This window comes from Aquila chrysaetos, chromosome 4 (assembly GCF_900496995.4).
Source record: "Aquila chrysaetos chrysaetos chromosome 4, bAquChr1.4, whole genome shotgun sequence".
Lineage (NCBI taxonomy): Eukaryota > Metazoa > Chordata > Aves > Accipitriformes > Accipitridae > Aquila > Aquila chrysaetos.
Window position 1 is genome coordinate 739,534 of NC_044007.1, and position 12,430 is coordinate 751,963.

The window sequence follows — 12,430 nt, forward strand, 5'->3', positions numbered from 1 at the left end:
TATTGATGGGAGCTTGCATTGGTCAGATGGTAACAGCTTCAAACAAAGCTAATAAACTACATTCTTACCTGCAGCTGAGGGACTCCAAGATATGGGGCCATCACTGATTTCACCTACAGCAATGCAGAATTTATATTTGTGAAATGAAGGGGCAGGTAGGCTTCTCTCTTTCTGTGTAACAGTGGTTGATAATGTTTCATTTTGTTTTGTTTTTTTGACAGAGTGGAAGCAGCTTCCATGTGTTTGACCAAGGCCAATTTGCCAAGGAGGTGCTTCCAAAATACTTCAAACACAACAACATGGCCAGCTTTGTACGGCAGCTCAATATGTGTAAGTATCTTCTGGGCAGCTCGGAGTGCAAAGTGTAAAGTTTGTCCCAAAATAAGGTTTCCCTCTTCTGCCCAGGTTTAACTTAGGGGACATTTCATTGAGTTGGGAGTATTTGCTAGCTTTGCGATCACTCAGTTTTTGGGGACCAAGTGGTAGTTTTAAGCTTGGCCTCTGCTGAAGGGAATAACAACTTCTAAAACTGAAAACTTCTGCTAGATATAAACAAGTTCAGACTCCCAGAGTTCTTTTATCCTGAAATTTCCCGATTGTTAGCGCAGGAGTTCTGAATGCTTTCCGTGTGTTTGCCCATCATTAACGTTTTTGATGGTACTCTTTGCCATCCTGTGTCATGAAGGAGGACCTCCTCTGGAATGCTTCCCGTGAGGCAGGCCCACCCCGTGTGACTTGTTAATTTTCTGCTCACTTTCTTGAGGGGATGTTGCTGCCAGCGTCATGTAGAGCAGGCATTGACTGAACTTGCTCTACTAAACAGCAATTATTTAAAAAAAAAAAAAAAAAAAAAAATCATAGAACTGTAGCAGAATAGGGCTGGAGGGACCTCAAAATCATTTAGTCCAATCCTCTGCTTCAAGGCAGGATCAACTACCTCTCTGTTGTTCCTGCTGACTTTGCATCAAACCTAATTCTTCCAAGCCTCCAGTAATGAAGATTCCATAAGCTCTTCAAGGAAATGCTGTTGATGTAAGGATAGTGAAGCAGTGGAGTTGATTGCTCAATGTCTAACCCAAACCGTCCCAGCTACAGTTTAAATCCTCCACTTCTTTCCTATCTGCTGTGGATATAAAGAGATTTATTTATTCCTTTTCCCTTTGCATCAGTCTTTGTGTCTTTGAAAACTTGATACCTCTCTTCAGTCCTCTCTTTTTTTCTTTTTTTTTTTCTTCAGAGTAAACAGCCTGTTTTTTTAATTCTTTTAGGTTGTTTTCCATCCTTTAATCATTTGCATTCTTTTCTCAACTGACTTTGTTCCATCTCTTTGTTGAAGTGCAGTAGCCAACATTGGGTGTATCATTGGATAGAATAAAAAGAGTAATTCGTGTGTCTTGAAGGCAATACTTTTGTGTATGTCGCATTATGGCATTGGCCTTTTCCTCAGCAGTATGACATTGAATTTATGTTCAGTTCACGATCCATTACAGCGCTCGCATTATCTTCTCTTGAGCTACTATCTACCCAGTGGTTTTCCCTCCCATATTTCTTTGGTTTTACTCCTGCCTCAGAGTTGTACCTTGTATTTGTCAGTAGTGACTTTCATTCCTCTTGCCAAGATCACTTTGAATTGCAGTCATGTCTTTCAACATACTTGCAGCTCTTCGCAGCTGCGTCTTATCAGCCAATTTAGCAAACATGCTCTATTCAGTCCTTCATGCCATTAATGAAGATGCTGGATAGGACTGGGCCCACACTCGTAGACCATGCACTACAATATATTTTGCTAACTGCTCCCTAAATAAGGCTTTTTCTGTTGGGTTTATGCCCACATTATATCAGTTTCATCTTGCTGATTTTCCTGCTTTGAGGATGTCATGCTTTGGGATGTCTGCTGCTTTTCTGTTGATAAAGCTTGCTATACCGTCATGGAGGAAAATTAACTTGGTTTTACGTGACCTTTTCTTGTCTTCCGGGTTTGTTTTGGTTTGGTTTTTTTGTTTTGGAGTTTTTTTTTACTTACGCACATTTGTACATGAAAAGTGGCACCTGCTTGCATAGCTCTGAGAAGGGTCAAGAGTTCCCAGAGAACTACGGAATACTCCACTTCCCATCACCGTTGAGGAGAGGTATGCCCAAAATACCAAATCCTGCCAGGAGAACAAGGACTCCAGAATATCACTGATCGGTGCTTTTCACCTTCCTTGCTGTTTCTTTTGCTGGAGGACAGGCAGGAGGGCTCAGCTCCTGTCTGCAGGCGGGGGGTGGGAGGTCACCCTGCAGAAGGACAGGCTCCTTCAGCAGCTTTGCTTCCCAGCTCAAGCAGTGACCTTTCCAGCTGCACTTCTCTTGTCCGTCCTGTCACCACATCTGACTTGCATTTGGAGGGAGGAGGGCGATACTTCCCTCCAAAGCACATGTCTGCAGGTGTCTTTAGTACTTGCATGTCCTGGAATGCTTTGGAATAGGATCAACCTGAGCATTAGCTTGTCAAATAAGGTAAAGGCTGCCTCTCCAACGGACGCTGCTGCAACTGGGGAATAATAAGAAGAAAGCAAGCTGTCTGGTCTGTTCCCCCCCACTGTATGTAATGTTAAAAGGGCAGGGGGATTAACATCATTCCGGGTGTCAGCTCCTCCTTTCAACAGCGGAGATAGAGCTGGAACAGAATTAGGTGATCGGACAAAAGCACATCTGAGTGATAAGGTGTTCTTTTAAAAAGGGGGGAGAAAGAAATAATAAATCTCCAAGACCAAGCTAAGACAGGACTGAAACTTCTTTCTAACAACACCTTTCCCAAGTGGTTCAATACTTCTGGGGGGAAAAAAAAAAACAAACGTGTTCTGATCAGAAATGGAACTGAGATTTTTTTTCAGACCTCAAGAGTCGGGTTCTCCAAAGAGAATTCCTGCCTTCAACCAGACTTTGGGATCTTTCTGATATGTTCAGTTACACTACCATGATAGCATGATACAGTGTTGAGATGATGGAAAGCTAGGCTTCACGTCTTGCACTAGAAAATGAGTAAATGTAACTTCCATATTCAGGTGTTTATAACTTTTTTCCTATGCTTAATCTGTTTTTTAACATAGATGCTGTTCTTCTCAATCTGTGTTACAGAGGCTTTGATTTACTTGAATTATAAAACAGATTTCTTAGCGTGTGATTGGTGGCAGTTTGAGGATTTCAGTTTATTTTAGAGTTGAGTGATATGGTAGATGTATGTCCAAACTTGAAAGTAAATTCAGAGTTTGTCCCTACACTGCTAGGCGTGTTTGTGTGAAGAACAGGGATTGCTAAAGGACATGGAGTAAAGAGAAAGGTGCCCAAAATTGAACATGATTTTCTACGCTTCGTTTTTTGGGATTTGCTTGGTTAGCTTCTAGTACAGCTGTGCAGTTGTTGTTGCATTTTTCTCAAATCACGTTTAGCATAATTGTATATTTCTGTGTTACCTCTTCACAGGGCAATGCGAAGTTCGTTATCCTGACTGGGTCAATAGTCCAGTAACGTGAAGAGTGCCTCTGAGCTAGCTGTCAGGCTGTGGATCCCTATGCAAAACCTGAGTGAGGGTTATGAAATTCTCCAGAACTGGTGTTTCACAGTGTGTGCCGAGCCTTGGTCACCTTTCTGGGCACACCCACAGGCAAAACAAGGGATCTGCTGCGAGCTCGGGTGGAAATTTTGCCTAGGGACACCTTTACTCCTGCTCTGGTTGCTGTGTGAGCAAACTGAATCCAAGTTGGTGTTTCAGGTTGGGTACACAGATCGAGGACTGCCCAAAGCTTTCGCTGTTCTGACCAAGTATCTCTGTGCTACTAGTTCCCTGTCCTCTACTAATCAAGCAATAGTCTTTTTCTCTGTGCTCCCCCCTTCCTGGTTTTCCAAACTTATACTGCTTAATCCTTCTCTTACCCTTCGGATGTGCAAGGAAATCGAGAACTGCCTGACTGTGTAAATGCTCCGAGATTGATGGGTGCATTTGTAGCTGCTCTTTCCTGCCAGCTAACAGGAACATTCTGGGATTATCCCAGAGACATTGCTTCACGGCAGTCTGCTCGGCTTCCTCCCCGCGCACACAGATCTGCATTTACGTTTTGGCTGCGGGTTCTTGTGATAGGCAGCAACATAAAGGATGCCTTTCATACACCTCTCACGTGGAGGTTATATCAGGGATTAACTTTAATGCTCCAGATGTGGGCTGCAGAGAGCATTCCAATGTTATTAGAAAGGATGACATTTTCATTACCTTTCAACACCAGCTCTTTGAATAGCTGTGGGGCACATTCTGTGCTTTGTGACCGGGGCCTTTAGTTTTTAAGGATGACTTGAATAACCGAAAACTGGCTAATATCACTACAATAACGTGTAATTTCTCTAAATCACTTTCTGCTGCAAGTGCAGGAAGCTTTTTTTTTTTAACCACAGCTGTGGTCTGAGCAACTTAAATAACACTCTTGATTTATCCTAGCGGTTTACAGAAATGCTGAGATCCAAAAATACTTTGATGCGCTACACTCTGTTCTTGAGTGGCTTTTAGGTGTTTTAAGTACATCTGAAGACTTTGGTGCATAACTTCTGCCTGAACTGTTGTGGAAGCGCTTTCCAGCATGCCGTGCCTCTCCCTTCCCTATGCAGCAGAGGAATTGCACCGTCACCCTCACCAGACAGTTGTGTTGCTGCGGGGATAACAAAAGTGGTGCCTGTCGCTGTAGTTCTGGGGAATTGTTTGGAGGCAGGATGTTTTTAATTGCCACATGTTAGAATGAGAAAAATGCTGTGGATTTATATTTCTTAAGGTGGAGCAGACTGGTTAAAAAAAGAATTTTAAGCCTTAGTATTAAGGCGAGTAGATTGTCAACTTGAATGTCTGCTTCTGGACTACTAACCCTGTTTGCAGAGATTGTCAGCTCTGTCCTAGTAGTGTTGTACAGCTCACTTACGAAGAAGTGTTCTGAAAAGGCTCAGAAGCCTTTGGGAAGTCATTTGTTTACCTTCTGTGCCTTGGGGTCTCCTTTACTATAAGAAAATTCCTCCTTCCTTTCAGGTTAAGGATCAGGGTGTGTACAGTGCCCTGGAATGTGCAAATTTATTATAGGCGTGCTGGCTACAGCAGCCTGCATCATGGGCTTGTAGGGCGAGATAATATGTGCTGCTGTGAGAAGGCACTGAAATGGAGAATGGAGGGGCTTGGGAGTTCAGTTAAATGCAGTAATAACTCATCTCCCGTTGTGTGCTGATGGGCACTTGCACGGTTTTGTCTCCAAGGTGTTCCTATTTTCATTAGTCTGTGAGACAATAGGCTGCGGTGCTTCATTTGCATCATGTATGTTGCTGAGTATGTTGCTAATTGCTCTCAGAAACCATTTTTATTCCCTGAATAAATAAAACATAAGCCCTCTGGGGTTGCCTGGAGCGTGTGCTAAATGTTTGAGTCTCTTTTTGGCGGTATTGTTGAAAGAAGTTTTGTTGAAATACATGTCTTTCCTTATCTTGCTCTGCATTGAAAAGGCAAGGCAAGGTGCTGTTTACTCATGTAACAGGTCAGTTCCCTGTGAATGAGGGGCTTTTATCAGGAAATGGGGAGGTTAATTGGAGACTCTTGGTTTAGTTTCAGTAATTTCAGCCTTTCTTCTTGCTGACCTATGCTATCAGCCAACCATCGGCGTAGCTTGGTCTCATGAGAGCAGCGAAAGGTGTTTTTCAAAACGATTCTAGGATGTAGAAGTGGATCCCACTCTTCTCAGCCGTCTGTGTCAAGCTGTTGCTCTGGTCAGGTAGCTGAATGGCCTGGCTCTGCTCTCCTGGGGAGAAACAAGGAGAAACAAGGGTCTGGTGGCCAGAGAGGACTCGTACCACTTGCTGTTCAGAGGATCAGCGTAAGCCTCGGTCCGAAGGTCTGTCAATTTAAGGAGGGGTTCCTCATTCCACGTAGCATTTTTAGGATGAGATTTGTTAGAAAGCAATACCACAGTGATGGAGCGCTGAGTATTTAAACAAACAAGGGTGACTTGTGCTAGTTTCTGCTTTCTCAAGTTCATATTTAGCTTGTTAAGCTTTTCTCCAATTATCTCCCCTTTGATTTTCAGATGGCTTTCGAAAGGTTGTCCACATTGAGCAGGGCGGATTGGTGAAGCCAGAGAAAGATGATACTGAATTCCAGCATCCGTACTTCATCCGAGGCCAGGAACATCTCCTGGAGAACATCAAGAGGAAAGTAACCAGCGTAAGTTTATGCAACAGATCTTTTGGGACAAGCTCTAGATAAACTGTTTAAAAACAGAGGATTAGTCCGAAAAGCACCAGTGTGCTCTAAGAGTTGAGGGGCGTTGGCGTCCTTGGTTATTGTTTTATGCCAGCAGTTCTTCTGGCTGTCTCTACCCTCTCACCGAGGCACAAGCCGCAGTGCCATCCTGCTAATCAGCTGGCTTCAGGTTCTTGGTACCAGTCCCTTTTGTTTGTGGGTCTTTTTCTCAATGTTTTCAGCATTAGGTTCATTATGGCACTGCTTGAGACTGCCCCTCTGTCCCACACCACCAACATTAAAGAGCCAGCACTCTGGCCTTGCAGACCAAATTGTTTCTGAGTTCAGTAAAAAGGGTCTCTATATTTTTTCCTGTTTTTCTGGACAAGTAGCATCTGCTTGAGTTTAGCTTGGTGGAGGGAAGTTTACTGTGTTCTCTGGAGAGACTGAAGAGCAATTGTACCTTTCAGTAGGAGGGAGAGTGATCACTAGTTGAGCTGCAGTCTTTACTTAAAATGCTTCAAGGAATGAAAAATACGTACATACAAAGTGTACGCACACAGACACATGGAGATATGTTAGATGTAGTAGTGGCAGGAGGAAAAGGAAGGATAAGATACCTGAATTATTTTAAATGTGTTAACCTCCAGCGTATCCCAATTATAAACTTATGCATTTTCCCTTTAAACTCACAGATGTGCTGCTTTACAACTGCCCCCATTTCTTGAAATACAGAATTGCAGTACATGTACTGAAGTCATGGTATAGCAACAGTTGGTATCAGGAGTTCCAAAAATGCTTATGAATTTTGCAGGCTAATTTATTAGTCCTGAAGTGTGGGCTGGAGAAACATGTTTTTGCCATTCTTCTCGAAATATTAATCAAAGCAATGTGTAGAGAGAGTAGCTCACTCTTCTGCCTATCCCAGGGTGCTCTCAAATAACCGTAAGTGCCATTTTCACTGAGGCATTTAGTTCCTCTAGACATTTTCACAGTGGGCAAACGCGTTAGAAGGATGTAAAGAGATCTTAAAGATATATGACCTGCTGGCAAGTGAAGTGGAGAGAAGCTGCTATTGAATAGGTGAGATGTGTTAACCCCTATAACGGTTGGCAGATTCATAGACTTCTCACGTGGTACAGCTCTTGTGAAACATGTCTAGGTGTCATTTCTCATGAGTATTTTATCGGAAAAATAAAGTCGTCTGCTCAGAATCTTCTCCTCAGCTGCTTTAACACTTGTAGTGGAAATGATGAGGATGTCGAGCGACCGGCTGCTGCTCAGGGATCTCTGGAAGAGGCTTACTGTTCTGCCTGCAGGCCTCTCTGCTGCAGTGAGCTCATCTGCCCTTTTTCTCCTGATTTTCTTTCTCAAACCAGCTAATGACTTTCTTAATTGCTAAGACCGATATTCAGTTCACTGCACGCAGCAGATACTTTTGAAAGTGCGTGAGGCGAATGTTTGTTTCCTATCTCAAGTGCAAATGTGCTTCCTGGTCTTTGTGACTGGTAAGTTTTAGTTTTAGGAATGTCATAGATAAGAATGAATGTCTTGGCCGATTGCCTATCTGAAGGTTTGCGTAGGCAAACAGGTCTGGTGCAGGCCTTCACTTTTACCTGAGCACTGTATTTCTGATCCAAAAAGATTATTTTTTTTTTTTTAAGGCTGTGACAGAATTTGATGTTTTCATATAGCAATATGCTTGCAGAAAACTTGCTTTGTAGGTGGCTGGTTTTAGTCCTTTGACACAATGCACTCAGGTGTGAATGCAGCGGTTGGTCTAGAGGGGCAAGATAAATTATATGCAGTATCAACTTTGAAGCTTAAATAACCATTTTGGAGGAAGGAAACATCACTGACATCTTCCTTTCTGTCTCCAGGTATCCAGTATAAAGAATGAGGATATAAAGGTTCGGCAAGACAATGTAACCAAGTTACTGACTGACATCCAGGTGATGAAAGGAAAGCAGGAGAGCATGGACTCCAAGCTGATAGCCATGAAGCAGTATGTATGTGGGGAGGGGGTGGCAGAAAATGCAGGAGAGTTTGCCCATGATTTCTTTCCTGAACACATTATTTTTAAGACCTTATCTGAGAGAAGGCTGGCTGCTGCTTGCTTGCTCTCTGTTCCAGTTTCCATTTGTCTCAAGAGTATAGCCTGGGCTTTAAGAGGCTTTCTGCTTAGGGCAAGAAGGGGGTGGTGGAGGGACCTTTTGAACACAGTTAAAACCCATTAAAGACCTGGTGTCACAGCAACCAGACCCGTGACCCCAAACACAAGTGTAGAGCTTCTTTGGACTACAGCTCTGCTTTGAGGTATCAGTTGGAAAGGCTGTGAAGACTTCAGGAACTTCCTTCACTGCCACGAGGGTTACAATCTGAAATTTCAGTCAGTGCATGGTGCTGGGTGTTTCCCTTGTGATTATTTTTCGTCCCGCAAGACACAACTATTCTGTCTTGTCTTACACTGCACCAGGGTATTCAAGTCATTTGGGATAACTTCTGTTCTAATACTGTATGCTTACTCCAGGCTCTTGACTTCTTAATTGCACCCAGTTAAATTCTCACCAGATACTGCTCACCCAGTATTTGCTGTTGGGTTGGGAGGCAAAATGGGTGATCTTGAGTCCCACTGATAAACACTGCCTTACCTTTAGAGATTATCAGGGCACTGTTGCTCACCCTTAAGTGACTTTTTCCCATGCTGGTCATGCAGAAGAATTTAGTTAACGTCACCTAGTCAGAATCTTTTAAGTGATGCACCAGGAACTGGCTGCCCTCCCAGATAGCAGGATCTGTGTATAATCTGCCAGTTGTAAGACTTGCACTGAGGTTCTTAAAGTTGCCTTTTAAGTTTACATACCTGTTGAGTCCAAGGAATATGGGGGTCTGGGTGTCTGATTTCCTTAGGCACCTTTATAAATCTTGGTTTAAAGCTCTTTTTTTTTTTTTTTTTTCTCTCTCTTTGTTTACCTCTCCACAAAGTGGAATGAATCATATATCAGTGAATTTTATTTTATGCCTAGCTTCTTCATCTCTGCCATTGTTTCTAAGGAATTTGCTTCTGGGTCTTATGGAAAATGGAGCAAGCAGCCCTCCATTCTTGCTGGATGAAGCAGGAAAGCGGGGTGGGGGCTTTTGAAGGGACAGTTTCATAATGGAATAATACTTCCTCCACACTGTGTTCCAAAGCCTCCCTTTTCTTGGATTTCATTACTATATCTTCTGCTTGCAGATCACTTCTCTAGCACCTCTGGTGTTCATGGGAGGGGAGAGAACCCGCTTCGTCTCCTAGGTCATTCTAGATGATTCTCTTCATATTCTGGTTTGCCCCAGGTGTGAGTGCCCAGCCTTATATCTAGGCTGTGCTTCTCCTCAGGCTCTTTGTAAGGGGAGAAAGAAAAGTAGATTGTCCTTCTGACCTGTTGGTAAATGGTGGCAGGTAAAAGATTTGTGCACTGTTATCAATACTGCAGTTTTGTGGGTCTGTAGACAGCAGAGGTGGCTCTTTCTCTTTTCCCTTTCAAGTGAACTAAGTGACTTGCCTAGCATGGCTTTGAATGAAAAACTCATGTGCAGCCAACCTTGAATGACCAAAAAGCTACCTTAATGAAGCATACTCGACACGCGTGTAGCCAGCAAAATCTTCATTAGTCCGCCAGCAATTGTACAAGTTATATCAGATGGCTCATTAGTAATGAACCCGCTGTTAAATCCACAACAGGGTAAACTTGTGTGTCCCTGGATTGGAAGCCATTTTTTTTCCACTTTCCTGGAAAAGCAATCAGCTGCCTAAAACAATTAGTTTGCCACTCGCTGTGATGCGTTGTGTCTTTTGGCAGCTCTAGTCCCAGCCGTTATGACAAGTTCGTGTGGGAGGCTTCTGCTTTTGCACGTTTGTTTTCTGTCCCTTGTTCAGGAGGAATAAGCAACATTAAGAGCCATCTTCAAACCCAGCTGCCAGTCTTGTGCTCCCACCACACGGCGCTCATCTAAATTTCCGTGGCTTCTGCAGTCCTGTGGCATGTTTTGAGATTGTCTAGGCTCGTACCCCTGCGTTAAGGATGAGAGCGTTCACAAATGCATTATAGGTCTCTAGGCTGCATTCTGGCTGCTCTGCTGGCTCTTGCTAAAGCAAACATTAGCATTATTAATTATAAATGGTCTCTAAACCACTAGGTGGAGTGCCTACAGCAGTACTTTGAGCTCTACTGATAGCAGAGAACTGAGAACCTCCCTCAAAGCAGCAAAGCTTTCACCCTCCTTCCAGGAAGATAGTTATTGACCAATTAATAAGAAATGTGTTTTGTACTTCTTTGAAAGCTTATCGGGTAAATAGGCTCCTGTAAGACAATCAAAATTAAACGATTTGTGTGAACTACGAGTGCTGTGCAACTGCCTATTAGCAGGTCTTCTTCTTGAGACTGATGCCTGGAAGAAGTGCAGTCCCAGCTGAGCCAGCCGAGCAGCCGCCTGCTCCCCAAAAGGGCTGCTGCCCTTCGCCGTACCGGCTGCTGCGCATGTCCTCCCGCTCCGTACCGCGCCGTGGCTCTGGTACTCTGCCACAAGAGCTGGTTTGATTGCCAGCACAACAGAGAACATCCAACAAAAAGAAGTGGGGGACTAATGAGCAGAGGGGCAGGTTCCTCAGCAGGTCTGGGAGCAGAGGAGCAGGGTGATGGGACCATCACTCCTCAGCCTGGACAGGCTGCTGGGCTGAGCTGCGTGGGGGGACTTACCCCGAGCGAGCAAGTGCTGTACGGGCTCTGGGTTGGAATATCCAGCTGCAAGCTCTCTGTAGCTTGTAATAGCATAGTAACCTTTTCTTGGTTTAATGTGTTCCATTCTTCCTGGCTACTTCTCCATCCATCACAGCCATTAGTAACTGGGTTTTTTTGGTCTTCTGCAGGTTCTCCCCATCTCTCAATAAACACAGCTTTTGGGTCTGCGTTTCATTATCTTTAATTTTTCCCGTCTCCATTATTAGTACCGGATCCCTATACTTAAACTGCTGTTCCTTTTCGGGAGGGTGGAGTTTGCAAGCCATGTTTCAAGTCTTCATTTTCTCAGGAACTTGTGGTTAAAAATTATTTTCTTGCTTCTTGAATAATAATACATCCAATTCACTTAAGATTAGCCTTTCTAGTTCTGGATCTGTGGTGTGCTTCAAAGCATCAGCTGGTTCTTACCATCACGTCATTGTCACTTGTTTTCTTGACGAGTTTATGGAATGCTCTTGAGGGCCTGCTGGTTTGCATCAGGTTGCGTCTCCACAGCAGGGTTATTCCAGGTTCTTCTTTCCCTTCTCCACACCAGTGTCAACAGTCAACCTCCTCTAGCACCTGCTCAGCTACCATCATTTCGTAGGTGAAATGGTGTGGGTTAAGACCTTCAACTTGTGCCTATTGTGGTGCCGCTTCTCACTGAATCACTGCAGCTGGCTGCAGCCAGAATCCCGTTGGATTCCTGCCTTAACAGCACCACAAAGTGTGCAGAGGTCTCTTGCAAATTCTGTGGGAATAATGGCTTTTAATCCTCCAGCGTGGAGGCTTGAGACACGTTAATGGCTCAATATGGGAACCGTTTGTGTCCGCACAAGATGGAAGAGACTTCAGTCGCAATGCAGAACTTCCAGACAGGCCTGCTGCTTCGTCAGCCGTTAATGCAGACAAACCACTGCTGGCTAGAGCCGTGCACCCACGGTGGTCAGGGAATGGAAAAAAAGCCCATTTCAGACTGCGACAGGCTCGGACTTGGTAAGGAGGAGGCCAGCTGTCAAACAAACTGGTGCGTGTTGGTCTTTGAGGGAGGAGTTTAATAATGCTGACCTCCTGAGTTTTTTCTGCACAGAAATACACAGTGTGGTTCAAACTTCCTCACGCTGGTCTTGCACACCCCAGCTTCTAGAAACAGCTGCCAAGAGTTCAAACGCCCGCGTGGATTACCTGAAGTTACATTGTGTGAAGTGAACTTCAGCTGAACGTCTGAGTGTTTTTCAACTGTGAGTTAGAAACAGGTTAATTTTGCTATAAAAACAGCATATTTTTGTTTGGCTAAGTGCAAGATTACTATGAATGAAGAGCGGTAACTCTGAAAATGAGCTTGCAATGGGACTGAAAGGTCCTGCATACATTCTCTTTTGATAGTAATGATTATATGTAGGGGATCTCGGTTAACTGTTGACTT

General features: G+C 43.9%; 1 protein-coding gene across 6 annotated transcripts in view; it reads left to right on the forward strand.

Moving 5' to 3' along the window:
* The window catches only part of HSF1 (heat shock transcription factor 1), a 71,832-nt gene that overhangs the window by 19,611 nt on the left and 39,791 nt on the right, over nucleotides 1-12,430 (forward strand). For 5 of the 6 annotated variants that reach the window (XM_030011355.2, XM_030011356.2, XM_030011357.2 and 2 more), the window contains exons 2-4: nucleotides 222-330; nucleotides 6,090-6,226; nucleotides 8,125-8,249. In XM_030011355.2, coding sequence (XP_029867215.1) covers nucleotides 222-330; nucleotides 6,090-6,226; nucleotides 8,125-8,249 — 371 coding nt within the window. Of the gene's footprint in view, nucleotides 1-221; nucleotides 331-5,770; nucleotides 5,898-6,089; nucleotides 6,227-8,124; nucleotides 8,250-12,430 lie in introns of those variants that run through there. The other variant, XM_041122937.1, reaches the window with a different exon arrangement.